This window comes from Poecile atricapillus, chromosome 20 (assembly GCF_030490865.1).
Source record: "Poecile atricapillus isolate bPoeAtr1 chromosome 20, bPoeAtr1.hap1, whole genome shotgun sequence".
NCBI lineage: Eukaryota > Metazoa > Chordata > Aves > Passeriformes > Paridae > Poecile > Poecile atricapillus.
In genome coordinates this window covers 4437496-4458308 of record NC_081268.1, presented here as the reverse complement: position 1 = coordinate 4458308, position 20813 = coordinate 4437496, and the positions used below count along the sequence as shown (strand labels likewise).

The window sequence follows — 20813 nt, the reverse complement described above, 5'->3', positions numbered from 1 at the left end:
TTGGCTTGGTTTTGCAAATCTAAATTGGAAATAGCTCTTGATTTCTCCTTACCTGGGACTGGGATACAGTATGGGTTACACACAGTATTACAACCTTCCACACCTGCAGTGCCTCTTGCAGTGAAGGCAGGCTGAGGGGGGAATCAAGACCTTCCTGTGGTTCTGTTCTTTCCTGAGTGCTGACTTGGCCTGGTGGCACTGTGGAGGCTATCAAAGCCTCCAACTGTGCTAGCTGCTTTTTGCCAGCCCTCATCCTCTTGCAAAGCCACAGGCTGCCTTCCCCAGCTAGACCTGAGTGTCCACAGTAACCTCTAATTCAGGTTTGCTGCTGTTCCATGTAAGATACATAATGCAAGTCACAAGGCAAAGACCTGTAGGCCTTTATTGTACTAGAACTGCTGCCAGCCATTGCTGCCTTCAGGAAGGACTACTTCCTGCAAATAAAAATCGGCAAATAGGCTCATTTAAAAAAACTGCATTTGTCTTAAGGAAAACAGAGTGGAGATACTAAAATGTACCTTACAAACAACCATGGTAGAAAAATGTATTTTGGTTACTATTGAAGTTCAGTGCTCCCAAGCTGCAGCCAAATCACACTGGTGGGAGCTCAGTTGGCAGGGATTGCTTCAAGTCTATTTGCAGCTTGCTAATGTTTGCTGAAATGGCTCTGGTCCTCCAGGTGCTTCAGTTATTTAGGACTGATCAGGCTCCTGTCATCCATAAAAATCTGCTCCTGACTGTAGCACAAAAAGGTTTCTTCCTTCCCCTCACAGAGGTGCCTTCTGTATAAATTTCTTGTACCACAAGAAGGAAGTTGCAGCACACAAGCCATACCTGTAAGAGAAATTCACATTTGCACCTTTCCAGAGTGGATTGGACTTCCCTAAGACAGCTGCAATAACCAAGGCAAACCACATGGCACAAGTTATTCAGGTTACAACTGGGCTTTTGTGGCTCAAGAGCTCATCCAGGCATTCCAGAGCAGGCTGGGGGTGGTTCCCCAGGCAGGCTGGTCCCTTACCAGGTAACGATGTACTGCATGTGCTCGTTCCGCAGGCTCACCCTGGTCTGGCCCCCAATGGGCCCCCCTGGGACTGTGCTTCCTGTGGGGACAACACAGCCAAGTTCAGTCCTTAGTGTGGAACTGCACTGTGTAAGAGGGGAAGAAGGTGATTAATCTGGTGGATGGATACCCTGCTCTCCCTCAAGCAGTGGTGTTCCCAAGGTCATGAATCCCAAATCCATGGTTTGGCTTGGTAGGGACCTTAAAGCCCATCCCATTCCACCTGCTGTGATGGGCAAGGACACCTTCCTCTATCCCAGGCTGCTCCACACCCTGTCCAGCCCTGGCCTTGGACACTTCCAGGGATCCAGCAGCAGCCAAAGCTACCCTGGGCACTCTGTGCCAGGGCCTGCCCACCCTCACAGGGAACAATTCCTTCCCAATATCCCATCTGACCCTGCCCTCTGGCAATTTGAAGCCATTCCCCCTTGTCCTATCTTTGATGCTCCAGACAAAAGTCCTTTTCCCGCTCTCTTGTAGGCTCCCTGTCACCTTCAGAACAGTGGGCTGGTAGAGCACAGGAAGAGAACTGAGGGGAAAGGGAGGGAATGGGATGTAAATTGAATATGGGGCTGGGTTCTTCTGTGACTTACTGAAATCCGCATCGATGAAGATGGGCTCAGCACCGGTCACCTTGGCCATGGCCTCCAGGTCCCGGTAGTGCCAGCGATTTTTTTCAATGTTATTTTCAGGCACAAAGGGTTTCCTTTTTTCTGTTAACCTCACCACCCCTGTGAGATCAATCTCATCTTCAATCTGAGGAGAAATGCAGAAAGAAAAAAGGAATGTTTCAAGATTGATTTCATATTCTGACATATCAAGTCCTGTCAGGAAAATGTGGCACTGGAAGGGTCTGAGCATTAATGAAGTGGTTGTTCTCTGCAATGGGGCAGTGCTGTAACAGCATGAAAAAAAGAACAAGAACAGCTCCTTGTTTGTAAAACACATTACTTAACAAAAAGGTGGGAAACAAAGGTTTGTTGTCTTTGAAAAGTGCAGTGACTAATTAAATCACCTCCCATGATGCTGAACATAGCTCCTGCCTTTCTGGATTAGTGTGGTACCTCTGAGTAACCAAGGGACACAAAGTAACACCCCCATTCCCTGGATCCCCCTTACCTGTCCCTTCAGTCTGGTCTCCGGTTTCAGTTTCTCCCTGGGCACAAATCCTCGGTTGACTAAAATCGTGACCCTAGAGTTACATAAAGAAGTATTGCTCAGGAGTGAAAGGGAATTTATTCCTGCTGCTGCTGCTTAGAACTAAAGACCAAAGAAAGAAGCATCCCATGTGTTTGCTGCCACTTTTGCTGTGACCTTACGAAGGAATTTAAATACAATTTCAAATCAAGCCTCAGTGATGTCACAGACTAGGAGATGCCTTTTAAGGCAGGGAGTGATTGATACAAACCCAACCACCAGGATTCAGCTTTTCCAAGGAGAAGTGAGTGCTCCAGTGGAGCAGGACTCTCCTGAACTCACCCGAGCTCTGTGCAGTAGAAGGGGGTGACGACGTTGGCTCCGTTCTCTGGATGGGATGTGATCCTCCCGGCTTCCCGGGCTTCCCGCTCCGGGTTCAGCAGGGAACGGGGCAGGATGTAGAGCTCCTTAGAGTGGTCAAAATGCCCTCGGACCTTCACAGGTCTGTACTCCAACTCCTTCAGTTCCATGGGGCTGCATGGAACAAGAGGAAAACAAAATCATGTCTGTGCTAGGTGAATTCAATCAGGAGATTTTATTGCAGGATTCTTTTTTTCCCTAATGGTTCACTTTGAGTGGAGCCTGGCAAACAGAGGCAGAAGACAAACAGCTCATGGAATATGGCTTAATATATTTCAACTGTCCCAGAGAATCAAATAGAGATGATTAGGAGCATCCAGGGAGAAGTTGTTCCATGATACCTGCAACCCAGTAAGACAGAGCAGGTGGACTCACTGCCCATGCATCCAGCCATGGGAAGTGTTTCTTTCCCATCCCAGACAATGAATTCCAACAACTGAGCCCTTCTGAGAGTTGTGCCAGGTGACCAAGTGACCTTAAAAATCTCTCTCACACCTGACACAACTGCTGCACATGTGGGGCAGGGCCTGCTGTTGCTCCAAGACTCCCTGTTGCAGTAACAATTTCTTTGGGACACCACAGACACCCAAGTCCTCTTTTTTCAGTGGGATTAAAAATGCTATGAAATACATCCCTCATTCTCCTGAACAGAGATTCATCCTTCCCCATGCATTTAGAGTATCCTAAAGGAACAACTGACTTATCCTTTTACTAAAAATAAAAAAATTATCAGGATCTCTTTCTAATTTGCTGGCACATCCCAATTTCCATTGTATCCCTTCATTTTCACGCAGGTCAGTTCAGCACAAGTTCATTAGTGCACGGTCAATATCTAATATTTCCAGTCAGTGCTCTGTAGACAACAAACCATCCCTGCTTCCATACTCTAATGTCAGAGGGATGGGATCTGCTGTGATTCTTGATGCCAGTTGTGCAATCAAATCTAATTTCCACTTGCGCCGCTGAACCTGGAAGTAAACAAACACAAAAGTAACTCCTTAGGGTAGAACTGAGCAATGTAATAACCCCAGCAAGCTTTAAAACCTTGGTCATAATTTTCTTATCAGGCCTGGCCTAAATCAGGGTAATTGGAGATGAGAAAATAGAGGCTACTGAATTTAATTTGAGGAAATATTTATACTAAAATATAACTGTAAAAAAATACTTTTAAAGACTTCCAAGTGTACACTTGGAAAACAGAAATGTAAAACAACAGCAAATCTTTAACCTGCCTGTTGTCTGAACTAGATCACCCAGATGGAAAAACTTGACAGTCCTCAAGTACTCATTTTCTGAAAAAATGAAATATTGATTTGTACCTGCCATGTGCCAAGACCAAATGTGGTCAGAGGGATGAGGAGAAGGCCCCATTTCAGCATGGTATCCTCTCCAGATGTGTCAGCAGCTGCTGTAGAACTTCGTGGTCTGCATAACCTCAAACAAACATCTACAGAAAACCAGAACAGGAACAGGATTCAGAGAAGAAATGCCAAATTCCTGCAGGAAATGTTACATCTTTGTACTAGGGTGAAATAGGGCAGAAGCCCAGACAAATATTTTCTTACCTTTAGTCTTTTGAACCAGACCAGAACCTTCTTTAGTTAGGGGATATCCAAAAAATGTTCTTCTGATCAAGCACTGTAATGTCTACACAGAATAAGAAAGATCCTCTGTAATGTCGCTGCTTTATAAAACTTTTATTTAGGTGATGTCAGTGAACTTGATGATTACATGAAAGTTTATCCATTGATTTATCTCTCAAATGAGCAACTGCGTGTGAAACACTACGAGTTAGGCTTTTATTTAAATTAAATAAGATAAAATTTCTATTACAGAGCTGCCTACAGCACAGCAATGAACTTTCATACACATTATCAGCAAACACACACCAGCCTAATCTATTCTTGACAGAAACAAGGGCCTACAGGGGACAGGATCAGGGGACAGGATGAAGGGATGGGATGAGGGGAGGGGATGAGGGAATAGGATGAAGAGATAGGATCGAGGGACTGGATCAGGTAGAGGGGACAGGCTGAGGTAACTGGATCAGGGGACAGGATGAGGGGACATGATCAGGAAACGAGAGGAAGGGACTGGATCGGAGACAGGATAATGGGACATGATCAGGGGACAGGATCGAAGGACAGGATCAGCGGCTTACCCGTCCCGGCTCCGCTGCCCCGAACCTCCCCTGGTGCCACGGCTCCCTCAGCAGCCTGGGCCCCGCTCTCAGCACCGGCGCGGCCATGGCAGCCCCGGCCCGGCCCCGCTGCCCCGCTCCTCCCCGCCCTGCCCGTGGCCCGGAACGGGAAACGCGCCCGGGCCCGGCCCCTCACGATGGCGGCGCCGGGCCCGGGTGGCGGCGCGGCCGTGCCGGAGGTGCCCGAGGCGGAGCGGCTCTTCCTGAGGGAGCACCCGCTGCTGAGCCCCGCGGGGCCGGGCAAGGTGCGGCCGTGTGAGGGTTGTGAGCGCTTGGGGGCACCCTGAGGGCCCTGAGGGATGGCGCCGCCTCACTGAGGGTCCGGAATGGGGCCGGCACCGCGCGGTACCCGATGGGCTCGGCCGCAGCGAGCTCCTGCCCCGAGGTGTTTGTCCGGCGCTGGAAGGTCGGGGAGCAGAGCTGGTCTGTCCTGCTCTCCCCAGCCCTGGGGTGGATACGGGCAGGGTGATTAGACATTGGAAGGGGCTGCCCAGGGAGGCGGTGGAGTCCCCATGCCTGGGGAACGACTGGAGTGGCCCTCAGTGCCATGGTGTGGTTGACAAGGTGGGGATCGGTCATAGGTTGGACTCGATGATCTCGGAGGTTCTTTCCAATTGAATTGGTTCTGAGATTCAGTGGGATAAAGCCCTGGGTTTCCTGACCATTAATGTTTTTTTCAGGTGAGGTGCAGGCTGACGGGACACGAGCTGCCCTGTCGCTTGTCAGAGCTGCAGGCTTACACCAGCGGCAAGAAGTACCAGCGGCTCACAAAGGCAGCCCAAGAGTTCGACTATGGCATGTTTGAGCCCCACATAGTGCCCAGCACAAAGAATTTGTATGTATTCTCCCTCCCGTGTGTTGTGCTTTACACTTTGTTCAATCTCAGATATAAAGTGGTTGGGCTTTATAAAGTTCTTAGGTCCTTATTGATTTGGGGAGACTGGGAAAGGCTTTATAAAGTATTTATTAACTTTGAGCACCTTGCAGAGCTTGTAAGGGAAAAGTTATGAAATCGTAGCAACTTTAACTCTGTTGCTGGCTCTTTCTGTGTCTGTCAGACACCAGCTGTTCTGCAAGCTCACCCTCAGACATATCAACAAGCTTCCAGAGCACGTCCTGCGTCATGTCCAAGGGAAGCGCTACCAGAAGGCCCTGAAAACATGTACGTAACTTTTCTGAAGCTGTACCAGGCAGCATTTCTTTCCTGAGCTGTAGAGATTCCAGTGTATATCTATGAAGTGTGTGGGACAGCTTTGTTTAAATTGACAGCAGTGTGTTACTATGTGTCCTCCTCAGCTAGGAAGGAAGGTCTCAGATACAGGGAGCAATTGGCTTGGAACATCCTTCCCTAAGAGGATCAGCTTTAAAACTCCCCCAGGGAGTGTGATTCATGTGTCCAGCACAATCTGTGTTAACATCTTCCCTGGTCCATCGTATTGCTATAGATTATGTGGATGTATATTTGGAGCATGGTGTACTTTCGAGTTGCATTTCCTACAAGCTGGGAATGGGAGGATTTAGGGGCTGGGCAGCTGATCAGTGCTGCCTGACCCTCACTTTTAGATGAGGAATGCCAGAGGGAAGGAGTGGACTACATCCCTGCCTGCCTGAGACAGAAGAAGCAGCAGGCACAGCACTCTGATGACCAAACAAATGGGAGCAGGCAGCCTCACAGGAAAGAAGAGTTCTGGGAGCCAGAGTTCAGTAAGGAGGATGGAGAGGAGACAGATGACAGCATGAGTGACCTGTACCCACGTGAGTGAGAACCTTGGTGTTATCCATATCCTCAAGGGACTTGCTTGGTTAATTGTCTCCTGGTTTCTTTACCCTGCTGCCTGATGCTGGCGTGCCAGAAGCACCTGACTTCATCCAGTTCGGAGTCCTTGGGTTTTGGGAAACTTACCACCACCAAATAAGAAATAATTAATGGTAACTGGTAACGAGTTGGATCATGCAGGGTGTGAGGGAAGGGATACAAGATGCACAGGGATTTGCTGTTTTATGAATCTCCACTTTCCTTGTTTCTCAGCAAGTCCTTGACAGAACGTGGTCAGGCTGTTCTGCTGACTTAGATCTGGAAGTGCAAATCCATCTTGCTGCAGAAGCAGGAGTGTAACACATGGCAGCACCTGTTCTGACGTTCCCAGAATGGGAACAGAAAGAGCACCAAGGCACATCTCCAATAAAACACCACCAGCATGTTTATTTCCCAAGTATTTCAGTAGTGACACTCCCATGCCTGGTGACTGGAAACAGCTTTAAAGCAAAGTCAGGGGAGGCAGAGCCTGTGTCCACAGAGAACTGATTTTGAGCTAAATCTTTTTTTAGCTGCACTCTTCCCAGAAAAAAACCCATCAGCTCCACAGAGCACAAAGGGCAGCGATGACTTCGTGACAGACAGCAAGGATGACGAGACCAAGCAGAATGGAGAGCACGGGACAAGGAGGGACAGCAGCAGAGCAGCTGGCAAAAGAGGAAAGGTGGGAGTCATCCCACTGCCTGCAGCAGCAGGGGATGAGGAGCTGGGAGCCCATCCTGTAGGTGTTCTAGCTATTCCTGTCTGGGAACCAGCAGAAGGTGCAAAGCTGTTCAGAATAGATTTTTCTCTGTGTGCCAGACAGTGACTTGCATCCTGAGGTGTGAATTCCTGCCAGGCAATATTTATCCTGGGTGGGGTAGTGAGGGATGTTCGTGCCTGTACAAACAGCTCATCTTGGGTGAGATCCTGCCCCGCACCAACTTAGAAGGAAAGCTGATGTGTGTCCTGTACTTGTTCTCCAAATACACAAAAAAGTTGAAGTGTTTTGCAGGCACAGAGTCCCTCTAGACCATTTTTCTGCCACTTTTGAGGCACTGCCTTACTTTATAAATGTGTCAAACTAAAAAGTTAGGGCTAGGATAAAGTTTGGATCCATTGCTGCAGGGAGCCTGTCAGTTTGTACCTAATGAAACCATCAGAAAGGGCTGCTGAGCTGCAGGATCCTGGCTCCATGAGCAGACTTGGGCTCATTCTGGCTGTTGAAGATCACACTCAGTGTTTCTGTTTAAGCTGTCTCAGGCAAGGCTTGATCTGGATGTTGTAAATAAGCTGATTAACTTCTTTTTCTCCACAGAAACAGACAGGTCCTTTAAAGAAGAAATTCAAGAGCCATCATCGAAAACCCAAAAACTTCAAGAAAGCAATCAATGGGAAATAAATTCCATGATAAAATACCTTGGCCTGAAGCCTATTGTGTAACAATTCCAGTGGGAGCACAGGATGAAGTGTCTGCCCATTCCAGTTAACTGATGCAGGTTATGGGGTGGAATGAAGTTGCATTCCAAGAGAATGCAAGCCCCATGCCAAGAGAAGGATGCCTGCTCAGTTTTTTACAGAAAGCTGTTTTTTGTTAGGCAGGAAAGCACAGCAGCTCAGCAGTGGAGCATCACCAGCCACACATGCCAAGTGGATACAAAGATGCCATTGTTTTATTTTGATTGTTTTCAAAAATCAAAACATTTTCAAACACAACTAAGTTACAAAATACAGCATAAAATGAGAATTTATACTTTTTTTTTTTTCCCCACATAGAAAGCAAAAATATATTCAGAATGAATTCCAAAACACTTTGCAGAGCCAATTGGTAGCTGACATCCTGCTTGTGAGAGCTTCTCAGCCACTGGGAGAGGTCACTGTATTTCTGGGAGATGCACAAGTACAGCAGTGTGTGTAGGAAATCAGAATCTTCTGCATCAGGACTCACAGTTAAATCTGGATGCTGTGCTGCCTAGAAGTATCTTATAATGCCCTCCACCTAATTGTGCCCCTGGAATACTGGAAGTATTCCTGCTGCAGGGGACAGCAACAGTTCCTTTTCTAGGGTCTTTTGTTGGAAAGGGGACTTGATTTTCACAGAGAAACTGGTCAGTATTTCAAACTGGTCTGTTATTGAGCTCCTTAGTTAGACAGGACACCAGGAAATTGAGAAAGACAAGGGGCTCCTTGCAGGAGTAGTTTCTGTCATTTATAAATACTATGAACATCAACAGCAGTTCAGGTATCTGAGAGTGGCTGCCTTGATCAGTCTAGAACCGTTGTAAGACCTGCAGTGAAACAGTGAAAGCCTCCTGTGCTGCAGATCTGTGACTGAAGGGACCAGTTTGTTTAGCCAGGAAGAGTCAGGCACACGGAACACTTGAGGTGAAGACTTCTCCTGAAAAACTTCCTTGAAAAGAAAGCCATCAGTGCCCTGACCTTAATGTTGGATTCCCTTCCCATCAATCTATACATGGGAGTTGGAGTAGATGATCTCCAGAGGTTCCTTCCAACCCTAACTATTCTGGGATAGCAACTGGCTTCCTCTATCAGCAGCACATCTTGCCTTTACAGAGGCTATTATCCCCTTAAGATGGTGAAATCACTGGTTTGACTTTCAACAGTGCTCCTCTATTTTTCATTAGTTCTTTCAGCCCAGTTTTCTCTCCTAAAAAGGCCTCCCCTGAGCAGCACTAAGCATGGCCGTGGCACAGAAGTTGTGGCACTGAGAAGCCAAACAGGGCCTTCCTCTCCTCACCCTCCCAAGTTCCTCCTGTGGAAGGTCCATCCCTGGCTACTTCTCCACTGCCCAGGCTTTGCACTCACATTCCTCAGCTACAACCGTTTGCAGAGCTGGGAACGGGGCCACTTCCACATTTCCACCCTGCACAGCTCAGGGTGGTCTGAGGTGGCAGAGGAGGGGCTGTCCCGCAGAGCTCAGCAGCCCAGCTCTTCTTCATCAGCTGGGACTTTTACAGCCAAGAGACTGACAGAAGTGACTCTAAGAAGCAAAGACTACAGATTAGGAGATTGACTGCTCTCATCTGGCAAGTATTGAGTGCACAGAAAAGGGGAGTTTCTGTAATTCTCAAGATATTTTCACCAATAACCTGCAATTCAAATATGAATTTGGGGCTTGTATGGATGGAAGCTCGTTAATAGCAGAAAGGAGCTTTTATTATGGAACCTGCAGCACAACTTGGCTCCCTTCCTGGGAATTCAGGAGGGGCAACTTTTGGGGAAAGAATGTAGAATAAAGAATTCTTTTGGCACAGAATTTTCACAGAATCTAATGCTCTGTCTCTTCAGGATTATCTCATCTCCCCCACTTCCTTTAAATCTGATTAGCAAGACAGGATTCATGATTAACAATACAGGATTCTCCCTTGTTCCCCTCAAGGGCAGAACTGGGACATGTTAGAAAATCCTCTCCCTTTTCTTACCCAGAAAGGGGTACAACTACTTCCAGGGTTTTCTTTTTGCCTTCTGTACAGGAGCAGGAAAGACCCTTCCCTGTTAAACAAAAGGGAATTACAGGCCTCTGAGCAGCAAAATAACAGTGATTTTCTGGGTTTTCTTTGATGCTGCTTTCCACCTTGATAAGCAATGCTATAACCAGCCATGGAACTCCTTACGCACAAGACAGTTTTGATAAGGACAAGAGAGGGGATCCACTTTTTTTAGTTATAGCTACAACCCAACACCACACTGAATGATACAGCTGTATCTGCTCACCTTTCTGCAAATTTTAAGACATTGCTGACATTCCAGACAGCAACTGTTCTAATGCAATTCACTGAAGCATCAGCAAAATGCAGGTTCCTTGGGTTAGTTCCAAATCTAGGAAGTTAGAATAAACCTAGGCAACATTCCTTGAATAAGAAATAAGATTTTATCTATTGTATTACTGGTGCCGCAGTAAATCAAATTCAAAACATCTGTGCCTTTTATAGGAAGGGGGCATGTATGTGTAAAATGCTGGCAGTTTTTGTTGAATCCATAGAGAATCAGTTCTGGACTTAGTACAGTATGTCCCAAGAAATGTTGCTATTCCTGTTACCACTCTTTTTTCTTCTCATCCATGGAGACTCCACCAGGACCCAGTGCAACCACAAGGAGGAGCCCTCCAATGACAGACATGGTCTGGAAGAAATCGTATCTGAGGAAGTCGTGCATGGGCTTGTAGACTGGGACGGTCCAGAAGGCATTGAAGTAGATGTTGATGCCAAACAGCCAGATGACCAGAGTCAAGGCAGCCAGCTTAGTCTTGAAGCCAATTGCCACCAAGATAATCAGGGCTGTGCCCACAATGTTCTGCAGAATCTGCAAAGAAAAAAGCCATGAAAAAAAGCCATTTACTTACACAGTTCTTAAATAGATACACCAACATCAGAGCAGAGCTTGGATAAGTTCAGTTGTCATGGCATAGATAACCTAATAACTTTTTCTAAATTATTAATTTTACTTATCTATTTCATAAGCATTGAACAGATCCTGCAGCCCATCTGGGTGCTACATTCTAGTTCCTCAACTCATACTTTAATGCTGGGATACTTACAGAAAAGAAGTTCATATCAAAGTGTAGCAGTGTCATGAACATGAGAACGAGCAGCACACGTCCCCCCAACTGCATGTACTGCCTTGGGGAGCTCTCCCTCATGGTGGGGACACCAGCAAACATGCTCTTCCCTTCTGAGCGGGACTCAGCCAGAAGCAGCAGCAAGCCTCCCCCAAGGGCAAGATTCCTACACAAATAGGGAAAAAAGGAAAAAAAAAAAAAAAAGCAGTTTAGTACAGCTTGCACTGATCTACATCTGTAAAGCCTTATCTGAATTTCAGTAAGGATCTATGTGAGAATGAGGAGTGACTTGCTCTGCACCGTGGCATGTGGTGGGCTGTGTTAGACTTCCCAGCCCCAGCAGCACTGAGCACACCAAAGATTTTTGGGAACAGTCTGCCAGGGAAGTCCAGCACCCACCACTCAGGCACTGTTGCTTCAGTGGCTGTTACAACACAAATTTACTTGTGTTAAAAGTTATTCTGTACCTCAGGTTTAGCCATATATGCCAAAGTAGTTCAGAGGTTGCTTTGAGAAAACAGAGCAGCAGCACTGCTGAAAAGTTACACATTGACAGGACTGTAGTAAGCCCAGAGTATAGCTCTTGTGCTGGCCTCCCCTCAGAGGACTGGAAAGGCAACAGCCAGCCATCACTCAGGGCCTGACAGGAAAGCTCATGTTCAGAATTTTGTCTTCCAGTTAGGGAAGGTGTTAAGAGATTTAAAAGCCCAGAAACCACTCCAGTGACTGCATGCTGTAGTTTTCTCAGAAAATGGCTTCAGTCATGCAAAAGCAGAGTTGCTATTTTAGCCATTTAGAAAACAGAAGCAACTCTGATCAAGTGTAGACAGTTGGTTGAGCTCTCAGCCAGGTTAACAGCAGAAGCACTTGGATCCTAGTGGGTTAGAATTAGTTTTTCCCTTCCTGAGCCTGCTGTCTACAGTTTAACATAGACTCTCCTGATTCTTCAGGAGCTGTCATTTCTTCTTTAATGTAAATACATCACTTTTAAAATATATTAAATACTATGTACAAATGTCATTTGCTCTGTCACCAAGTGCCAGGTTTCATTCTATTTCCATAGAAACTTCCAGAAGTAGGCATACCTCATCAAGAACTTCAGGTCCCATAGAATGCTGTATGCAATAGTCTAGGCAAAGAACAAAACGGGTTAAAACATCACATAAACGACACTGAAGTTCCAAATTTCTGTTACAATCTCAAGTCTGTATCAGCCACAGCAGAATTTGATTACAAATACAATATAGTTAGGGAAACAATGTAATTACATCAGTGTTGTCCAGTGAGTCTGTGTAACACAAAGAAGGGAAGCCAAAATTTGATTTGTGCTTTAGGCCCCCCAAAATTCCCTGGTTTTGTAGGGGAAGGATGCTACTAGCTAGGATCCTTTGTGATGGGAACACAGCTGAAGGCCAAAGCAACTGCAAGTTCCACATTTGGTTCATTAACTGACATCCAGGTAAATTGCCAGCTACTTCTGCTAAATTGGTCAAGGTCAAGTATTGAATGAATGTCTCCAAGCTGACTAATTGCTATTACATCAATTCGGCACATCAGGAGAACAGAAGCAGCAAAATAGTTCAATGCCATCAAAGACTGGCATTAAGCCAGGGTGGAGAAAAATTCCAGAGTTGCAAGTTATATTTAAACATGTTGGGAGTACTGGGGCTAAGAGAGATTTGAAAGGTACTGTTTAGAAGGGATGAAGATTTAAGCCTCCTACCTGTAATGCTATAATTCCAAACAGTCCAAAGCAGGCATATTGCACAAAGTTCCTACTCAGCACCAGGATACAGCCACCTGAGTTGGAGAAATTGAACACAGTTACACTTGGAAAAGCTCCTGCAGGAATGCTAACTTGGATTTTCCTTTTTCTTTCAGTGAGACAACTGTTAGGGCCATCATGATGTATTTTCCCTGAAAGGATAAAACCTAAAACCCTTCTCAAGTCTTCCATCAGAAAGCACCAACAGCCTTTGTCACTTTGACATGAGGATTGGCAGCTGCATTAAATTAAGGTGACCCTCTATACAACATAGTGAGGGCAAAAAATCTAAATTCAGACAAGATAAGAAACTGGCAATCAGGAACAGCAAATCAGGGACATAATATAAACAGAACAGGATTTTTCCTCTCTCCATTTCAGACAGCCTAAACCTACCCAGCACATACATAGCAGTGCAGTTCTTCTGGGATTATTTTGATTCCTGGGCTTTAGAGAAATTTCTGACACAAGCACCTCACTCAGGCTTAAATGCACCCTTCTCCAGGATAAGAATTTGCCTTGGAGATGAATGCCCATAAAAACAGGAGGCTGAGAAAGTCTCAACATTGCCTCATTTAAGAGAACAGGAGTATTTAATTTAGAGAACTCTGGGTGTGGCTTGTATTTATGGATGCATGTACAGAACTGAAACCAGATTGTCCTGATGGATTCTTGGCACCTTTGACTCAGAGGCAGTGTGTCACAAGAAACTCTCCACGGCTGCTTCCAGGAAAGGCTGAAGCAGGTTAACTCAGAGTTCTATTCATTCAGCCCATGTAGTACTATCAGTTCTGAGCTGTCAGGGGCTATTAGGAAATCAGTGAGGCATCCCACGCTGCCAGGATTCTCAGGGCTGCAGCCACGCTGGAGTGCTCTGCCTGCACATGAACAGTCCCAGAGCCACTTACTCAGCTGCCCGAAGAGGTTTAGGAACACAAAGATGGAGGCCAGGAAGTAGCCACAGTTCCACGTGCCATCGATGTAGTCCCTCTGTTCACTCCACTGGAACCACATGCGGATGCCATCCTCCAGGAAGGTGCTGATGAGGCACAGCCGGGCCACGTGGGGCAGGTACTGCTTCGTTACCCTCAGGAACTGCACGAGCACACAGGGCATTAGCAGGGAAGGCAGGGAAAGGGACACTGCAGGGATAACAGAGCCCTGCTCTCTGCACACTGAGGTCAGCGGTTCTCATACACTCGGGGTCACCAACATGCAGGGAGAAATTTGGACTTGAATTTAATGAAATGCTTCTTCACCCACTGGGAGCAGCAGGGGAAACCTGTTGTCATTCTCCACTGGATTAGGACTTGGAAAAAAGTAGAATCCAGAAGCACATTTCTGTGTAACAGGAACTGTGCTTTGATGGAGTTCTCACTAATGAAGGCTGACCTTGGTTTTAGTTTCTCTATCTCAGGGTTTCATGTTACAGCTCAGCTATCAGCCCAGAGCTGAAAGGGCAATCCTGCTCCCAGCCATGGCACTCAGCACCCTAGAACAACCCCGATTCAAGGAGCCAGGCTGATAGAAGACAAGTTCTATACAAATTAAAAAGCATTACTAAAATTTTGCCAAGCTCATTCCCTCCAACAGCTCAGTGAAAACAAAGCACATGTACTTGAGCAGCAGCAGATCTTAGCTCTACATAACCACTACATGGAATTGCACCCTCTATCCTCTAGGCAGGCTTTTACTTCCATTAAAAGGAGCATCCTCTGCAGAAAGGAAACAGACGTTTATAGTCACAGTTCAGTGCAGTGGTTAAAAGGAAATGATATCACACAACAGATGCTGAGCTTTAGGTTTTTGGAGTGGAAGATGTATCTGGGCACTCTTCATCTTGCAGGCTCCTGGATCAGTTTGCTCTGCAAATTACAGTAACTAAAGGAACAAATACAAAATTGCCAACAGAGTCTACAGGATCATGTTCTATAGGGCTGTGGAAGTGCATGGGAAAACTTACTGACTCTGGGTTAGGACAAGTGTTTTAACTGTCCACCCATTTTCTAGGCAGCACTGGTTATTACTTAATTGAGACTTCCACCAGGAAGGAGACATTTCTGACAGTTTATTCCTGCTAGCAGCAATCACTCAATACTAAAGGCTATGCAAATGGCAAGCCTAGCTCACTGTACAATTATAGATTATCACAAGAAAAAAATCAGCAAACATCCTTAACAGTCAATTAAATAGTTAATATTGGAACAAACTGCACTGTTGTACTACCTGTATCCAGAGTCTAAGGGTCAAAATTCACCTTAATCAAGTGCATTTTAAGTGCAGCTGTACTCTGCCTCCAGGCTGCCACTTCAGGCTTTTTTAAGCCATGTCAACAGTTGGATGAATGAGTCAGAAGAGAATTTCTGATCTTTGTCACTCACTGAATGAGAAACATCTTGGTTTACAGCTTTCCTCCCTCCTGGGTTTCACTGTGAGGTCGAGGAAACTTGCTGAGGAATACTAAGAATAAAGTTCTTACAAACCAGAAGTCTTTTAAGTCTTGTAAGATACAGAACAAGCAACTTTGGTCTAGAAAGAAATGAAAGAAGACAAGTGCTGGGAATCTGTAAGGAAAGGATAAAACCAGTGCTTTGGAAAGGCTGAAAGAAAAAGCAACAAACAGTAGAGAATATCTTCCTCCAGGCCTCATCTTTGCTGTCTTGAAGTGGAAACTGATCTCATTTTCCCCTTCCTTGGAGCCATGAACAGCGCAGGTGAAGGATCCAAGAAGACATTTAACATTGCCAACATTCTCTTGGCATACAGAGGGAATTTAACAGTGGCCATTAAACACGAGTGCACACATCCAATGGGCTCCAGACAAGTCAGAGAGGCTGCAGCCTATGGCAACTCCAGTTCTAAGCAGCCTCATGGCACACACATCATCCCTGGGCACCCATAACTCCTGGAGCTGCACTCAAATCGAGCCCCCTGTACACAGCAAACTCAGAAACAGAAACAGACTGTGGGAACAAAAACCCAAGCCAAAGGAACCAGGAGATCCAGAGAGAAAGGAAGATAACAACTACACCACAAGTACAGGAAGAGAATGTAACAGGTATCAAGTGATTTCACAATTAGAGGATCTGGGTGTAAATCACTCAAGTAATTTAACTCAAGATGGAATAAATGACAAGAAACATGAGAGCTGCAGTAGTGGGACTCAATGAATAGCACTAATCACCCTGGCTTTGGCCCTGCACAGCACCAGCACTGTGTGGCTCAAAAGCTGCTCCCTAAGCCCACTTCCTTTAAGACCCAGATAAAGTGGCATAATTGGGAAAATTGGTGGCTGCAGTTCAATATCTGCAGCTAAGAAATGGAACCTGAAAGACACCCTGCATTGAGCACAACACATCCAAATCCAAACTGCTGGCAATGCCAGAGGTGGCAGCACTAAACTCACAACATCAAATAACTACTACAGGGCTTTTTCTGCTCTGGGCTTTGTATCAACTGCTCTCCACATGTTCTGTCTCATTAGAAGAGGTGAAACATCATGAGAATAGACAAGAAAATGCTAAATAAAGCTATTTTAAAGAAGAACAGCTGGTTGTGTGTTGGCAGCCAAGTCACTGGCATACGCCAGAGGGGCTTTGTGTTGCCACTTCCCCCTCTAATGGGATTAAAAAGGCAAAGATATATTTAAATGTCCCTTTAAGTTTAATGACCAAAGGTGTACAAGAAGATCTAGAGATCCTTTAATCAAAGCTCTGCTCAACTCCCCATTTTTCTAAAGGAGGACTGAAATTTTCAAACCCATAAAGGCCTGACCAAAAGAGAGGCAATAAAATGATTCATTTTGACCCCACCTCCAACAGTTTCAAACGTGCTGAAAGTCCACTCTATTTTGATAAAAGTGTACATACCATGGTACAATTACAGGTATTTTAAGTCCAATAAATGGACATGGGTTGGGAATTTTTGCAGGTATGTTCTGTCCAAGCACAAAGCCTTTTCCTGTGTACTCTCGGATCAGGGAAGTTCTGATTATGATGAGGAACTGCTGATCTATACAGAAACCCTCCTGAGCTGCACAGCATTATTAGTCTAGAGCTTCTGATAAGGCATGTCCCAAATATCTTGAATACTTTAAAGGAATTGCTTTGTTCTGGGAGAACAAATTCCTCCAGCAGCCTGGGACACCACTGATCTTTCCCCAAAGAGGATGCTCAATCCAATGGCACAGAGAAAAATCACTTTCACCAGCTTGGATACATTCACTCAAAGAGATCCCACTCCAAAATCATAGGGACAGCAATCACAACATAAGCCCATCACATTCTGCAAAACAGGATACTGAGGGCAAGAAATAATGGGTTCAAACTGAAAGAGGGAAATGTAAGCTAGAAATTAGGGAGAAATTACCTGTGAGGGTGGGGAGACCCTGGCACAGGTTGCCCAGAGAAGCTGTGGCTGGCCCTGGATCCCTGGAAGTGTCCAAGGCCAGGTTGGACAGGGCTTGGAGCATCCTGGGAGAGTGGAAGATCCCTGCTCATGGCTGGGGCTGGAACAAGATGAGCTTTAAGGTCTCTTCCAACCCAAATGGCTCTGTGATTCTATATCAGAATTATCTGGACAAGATACATCAGCATTTATCTTGAAAAATTAAATAAACTCCCCCAGTCTGTCTCTCCCTTGCAGCTCTCTCACTGCTGTGCAATGACTCAATGGTATCCTCGCACTTTTGTCCACAAATCTTTTTTTTTGAACAGCAAAATACCAAGCACCAACATTCCTAAGGATTTATTCCTAAATATTATTACAGACACTAGGAAAGCCGCCTGAGATCTGCTCCCTCTTAGGAAGGGATTACAAAAGAGAGACAATCCTAAACACTCCATGCCGACAGCTATTTCCAGTACTTGGTAGCAGCACTGAAAAGGTTGCCAAGCAATATTTTAACAAAAAACACTAAAAATGGGCTTAATTTCTGAGTGTGTAAATTGGTGAATTAATAACAATGGGCTGGTGTTACAGTGTCCCCTCCACTGTAATTCCTTACAGCTCAGAGCAGGCTATTACCAGCAATCTCACCCCCAGCATTGCTCCTCACTCGACCTAAACATGGAGAGAACTGAACTACGAGGAAAAAAAAAAACCTTCAATTTTTTTCTCCTGCCAGTTCAGCTCCCCAGTTCAATGACAGAAGCACTAGTGAGAGAGAAAAGGGGATTGTAGCCTCGGGAGAAGTAGGACAAGCCCTTTCACTGACAACTGTCTGTCTGGCAAGCTTAGCTGCCTGTAAGACAGTGCACTAGTTCACCTCTGGATTAAGAGCCACTTACTACTGCTGAGTATCTTGCCATCTAGGGCATAATTTGCTAATTCAAAGGGAAATTACAGGATCTTAGAAAAGCTACTGTTTGAATTTACTGTTTGAATTTAAAGAACAGATTATTCTTGCTTTTATAAGAGACATTCAGGATTTTCTGATATACCATGGAATTAGCACCAACATTCTTCCACAGGGGTTTTATGCTACAGAAATTAAGACTCATTATGTGCTAAGTAGAGAGTGGAAAAAGCAAGAACATAGCTGAGAATGCATTCAGCTCCCAGAACAGCCATTGTCCAGCCTCCACCAGGGGAGTTTCACCACAATTTCAGTCCAAACATTCCAAGTCCTTTTTTTAATCCAAGATGAACTAACAGCTCCTCTAATGCCAAGTGTTAACTTCACAATATATACCAAAGGTTAGTGTTTAGCAAGTCACTCCTACGTTGGTGTGAAACTGAGCTTTAGCAGCATGGACAACACTGAAAGGCTCTGATTGAGCTACCAGGCAGAATTATCACAGGAGTTATTACTCAGAACACCATAAAAATTATTTTGCAATCTGATGGCAAGAGTAGCAAAACTCTAAATTCTGCAGCTCAAGGCAAGACTCATCTTTAAACAGGATGTGGCCAAGCACAAGTAAATGTGTGCCATTTAAAACTCACTTCAGGAGGAGGCAAACTACATTTAAGCTGGACAAAAGAGCTTTCAGCAGTGTGAAAAAATGGGGTGTTAAGGATATCTAGAAATAACCCCGCAGGAATAAATAGAGAGGTGTTATAAAAAGGTCAGGACAAGCACTGCAAATTTTGGCAAGTAATGTGAACACTGCAGTGATGGTTTACTTTCTCCTCTAAAAGGTGCAAGAGGACAAGATGAACAGAGAACGACCAAGATAATCCAGATATCCCTTAAACTGGGTATTCCACACACCACAAGAAACTCTGTCTCTAAATCGAGTCTTCCATCTGGGGGTGGGGAGGAAGTGCAGAACAGGTTTTCCCAGTGAAATCAGTGAAAGACAGAGGCAGCACAGCCCCCTCAGAGCTGTGACGTGTTATTGTGCACCACACAACTCACACTAAATCACAGTGGTTGTAGATCCAGGCAGAATCAGATTTTCCAGCCAATTTGCTGAATATGATTACTTGCTGTCTCTTATTGTTGATTAGATGAATCACCGTGACTGTGAAGATCTTTGCAACACCATCCCCAGCAGAGCAACTACTTACACTCAAAATATTCCTGCTGTCACTCATTGTAAGAGTTCACAAACTTCTATTTAACAGAGAAATCACTCGGGCCTCCACTGAAATAAATGTAAGGTTTACAAGACAACATCAGCTTGCTTGCTTTCCTTTTGCCCCAATCCTAAGCACAGCACCACGGTGCTGACCAACCTTTTCCAGTTTGGGCTTCCAGACATGGGTCAGGGTTTCATGAAATTGCAGAATGGGTTAGAAAGACCCTAAAGCTCATCTTGTTCCAAACCCCTACTATGGGGTAATTCCACTATCTCAGGTTGCTCCAAGCCCTGTCCAACCTGGCCTTGAACTCTTCCAGGGATGGGGCAGCCACAGCTTCTCCGGGCACCCTGTTCCAGGGCCTCCCCACCCTCACAGGGAGGAATTTCTCCCTAATATCCCATCTAACGCTGCCAGGTTGGATAACGCGGTCACTCTCCTGTCCCTGCCAGCTCACCCCCGCTCCCCACACCCCTCTGTGCCCTCTTCACCAGCCGGGACGCCTTCTGCTCTCCTTCCACTTAATCCCTCCTGAGAGAAGCCCTGTCCACAAGGAGAACTCGCTGTACGAGAGGCTCGGGCGCTCACTCGAGGGCAGGGGCGGCCGCCAGGCCTGCAGCGGTGGGAGCCGGGCCCGGGGTCCCCTCGGAGGAAACTTCCAGGAAAGATGGAAACAGACTACTTCCAGAACAGGCAGTGAGAAAGCAAAGTAGAATGGCTACAAACTAAAAGAGGGGAAACTTAGGTTGGATACTGGGAAGAAATTCCTCCCTGTGAGGGTGGGGAAACGCTGGCACAGGGTGCCCGGAGAAGCTGTGGCTGCCCCATCCCTGGAAGGGTCCAAGGCCAGGTTGGACAGGGCTTGGAGCAACCTGGGCTAGTGGAAGGTGTCCCTGCCCATGGCAGGGGCTGGAACGAGGCGACCTTTAGGATCCCTCCCAGCCCAAACCACTCCACGGCTCTATAATTCTACAAACCCACCGCCCCGCCACAGCGCGGCCCCGAGGCGGCAGCGACCCCGCCGCCATCCCGGCCTGCCTCAGCCAGGCCCCTCAGCGTGGCCCCACCGCACAAAGGCCGCTGTGCAGGCGGTGGGTGGGGGGAAGACGGGAGGGCACCCACCTGGTCGGCGAAGTCCTCGGCGGTGTTCATAATGTCGTTGTGGCCCATGGCGGGGCCCGGGCTAGCTCTGGGCGGGCGGGGCGGTGGCGGGGCTGGGCCGCGCTCGGTGCAGGCGCTGCCACGTCGGACGGGCCGGGCCTTGAAGGCGCCGCCGCGCCGGCGCGCGGGGGGCGGGGCCTCCCCGCCGGGCCCCGCCCCCGACCCGCC

General features: G+C 46.5%; 3 protein-coding genes across 5 annotated transcripts; 1 reads left to right on the top strand and 2 right to left on the bottom strand.

The window, feature by feature from the left end:
* Positions 1-352: 352 nt before the first annotated feature.
* On the bottom strand, positions 353-4943 carry LOC131586460 (surfeit locus protein 1). The gene is made up of 9 exons (XM_058853292.1): positions 4782-4943; positions 4186-4267; positions 3940-4067; positions 3506-3588; positions 2543-2734; positions 2183-2255; positions 1657-1819; positions 1022-1103; positions 353-834 (listed from the first exon to the last, which is right to left on the bottom strand). Exons 1-9 carry the CDS (start codon positions 4866-4868, stop codon positions 768-770), a joined length of 957 nt encoding a protein of 318 aa, XP_058709275.1. The 5' UTR covers positions 4869-4943; the 3' UTR covers positions 353-767.
* On the top strand, positions 4910-8036 carry SURF2 (surfeit 2). The gene is made up of 6 exons (XM_058853298.1): positions 4910-5065; positions 5501-5655; positions 5879-5982; positions 6384-6575; positions 7149-7300; positions 7934-8036. The coding sequence occupies exons 1-6, from the start codon at positions 4958-4960 to the stop codon at positions 8015-8017; spliced, it is 795 nt and encodes a 264-aa protein (XP_058709281.1). The 5' UTR covers positions 4910-4957; the 3' UTR covers positions 8018-8036.
* Positions 8037-8261: 225 nt separating this feature from the next.
* On the bottom strand, positions 8262-20762 carry SURF4 (surfeit 4). Of its 3 annotated transcripts, XM_058853294.1 has the most exons (7): positions 20607-20685; positions 19473-19549; positions 13868-14054; positions 12918-12994; positions 12280-12323; positions 11174-11360; positions 8262-10938 (listed from the first exon to the last, which is right to left on the bottom strand). In XM_058853294.1, exons 2-7 carry the CDS (start codon positions 19497-19499, stop codon positions 10672-10674), a joined length of 789 nt encoding a protein of 262 aa, XP_058709277.1. In that variant the 5' UTR covers positions 19500-19549; positions 20607-20685; the 3' UTR covers positions 8262-10671. The 3 variants fall into 3 exon arrangements, with proteins under 3 accessions (XP_058709277.1, XP_058709276.1, XP_058709279.1); XM_058853293.1 differs by lacking the exon at positions 19473-19549 and having other exon boundaries at positions 20607-20762; XM_058853296.1 differs by lacking the exons at positions 13868-14054; positions 19473-19549 and having other exon boundaries at positions 20607-20719.
* Between the last annotated feature and the right edge of the window lie 51 nt (positions 20763-20813).

What these genes read in the sequence shown, in the direction of transcription:
- LOC131586460 (XM_058853292.1), bottom strand. Translation starts at nt 4,868, where the DNA reads ATGGCCGCGCCGGTGCTGAGAGCGGGGCCCAGGCTGCTGAGGGAGCCG. An exon ending in TTCTACTGCACAGAGCTCGG is followed by an intron (nt 2,256 to 2,542) that starts GTGAGTTCAGGA and finishes ATGTAACTCTAG; the next exon opens with GGTCACGATTTTAGTCAACC. An exon ending in ATGCAGTACATCGTTACCTG is followed by an intron (nt 835 to 1,021) that starts GTAAGGGACCAG and finishes TTTCTCTTACAG; the next exon opens with GTATGGCTTGTGTGCTGCAA.
- SURF2 (XM_058853298.1), top strand. Translation starts at nt 4,958, where the DNA reads ATGGCGGCGCCGGGCCCGGGTGGCGGCGCGGCCGTGCCGGAGGTGCCC. An exon ending in GCCCCGCGGGGCCGGGCAAG is followed by an intron (nt 5,066 to 5,500) that starts GTGCGGCCGTGT and finishes TGTTTTTTTCAG; the next exon opens with GTGAGGTGCAGGCTGACGGG. An exon ending in GTGCCCAGCACAAAGAATTT is followed by an intron (nt 5,656 to 5,878) that starts GTATGTATTCTC and finishes TGTGTCTGTCAG; the next exon opens with ACACCAGCTGTTCTGCAAGC.
- SURF4 (XM_058853293.1), bottom strand. Translation starts at nt 20,654, where the DNA reads ATGGGCCACAACGACATTATGAACACCGCCGAGGACTTCGCCGACCAG. An exon ending in AAACCTCTTCGGGCAGCTGA is followed by an intron (nt 12,995 to 13,867) that starts GTAAGTGGCTCT and finishes TCTCCAACTCAG; the next exon opens with GTGGCTGTATCCTGGTGCTG. An exon ending in GACCTGAAGTTCTTGATGAG is followed by an intron (nt 11,361 to 12,279) that starts GTATGCCTACTT and finishes CTATTTGTGTAG; the next exon opens with GAATCTTGCCCTTGGGGGAG.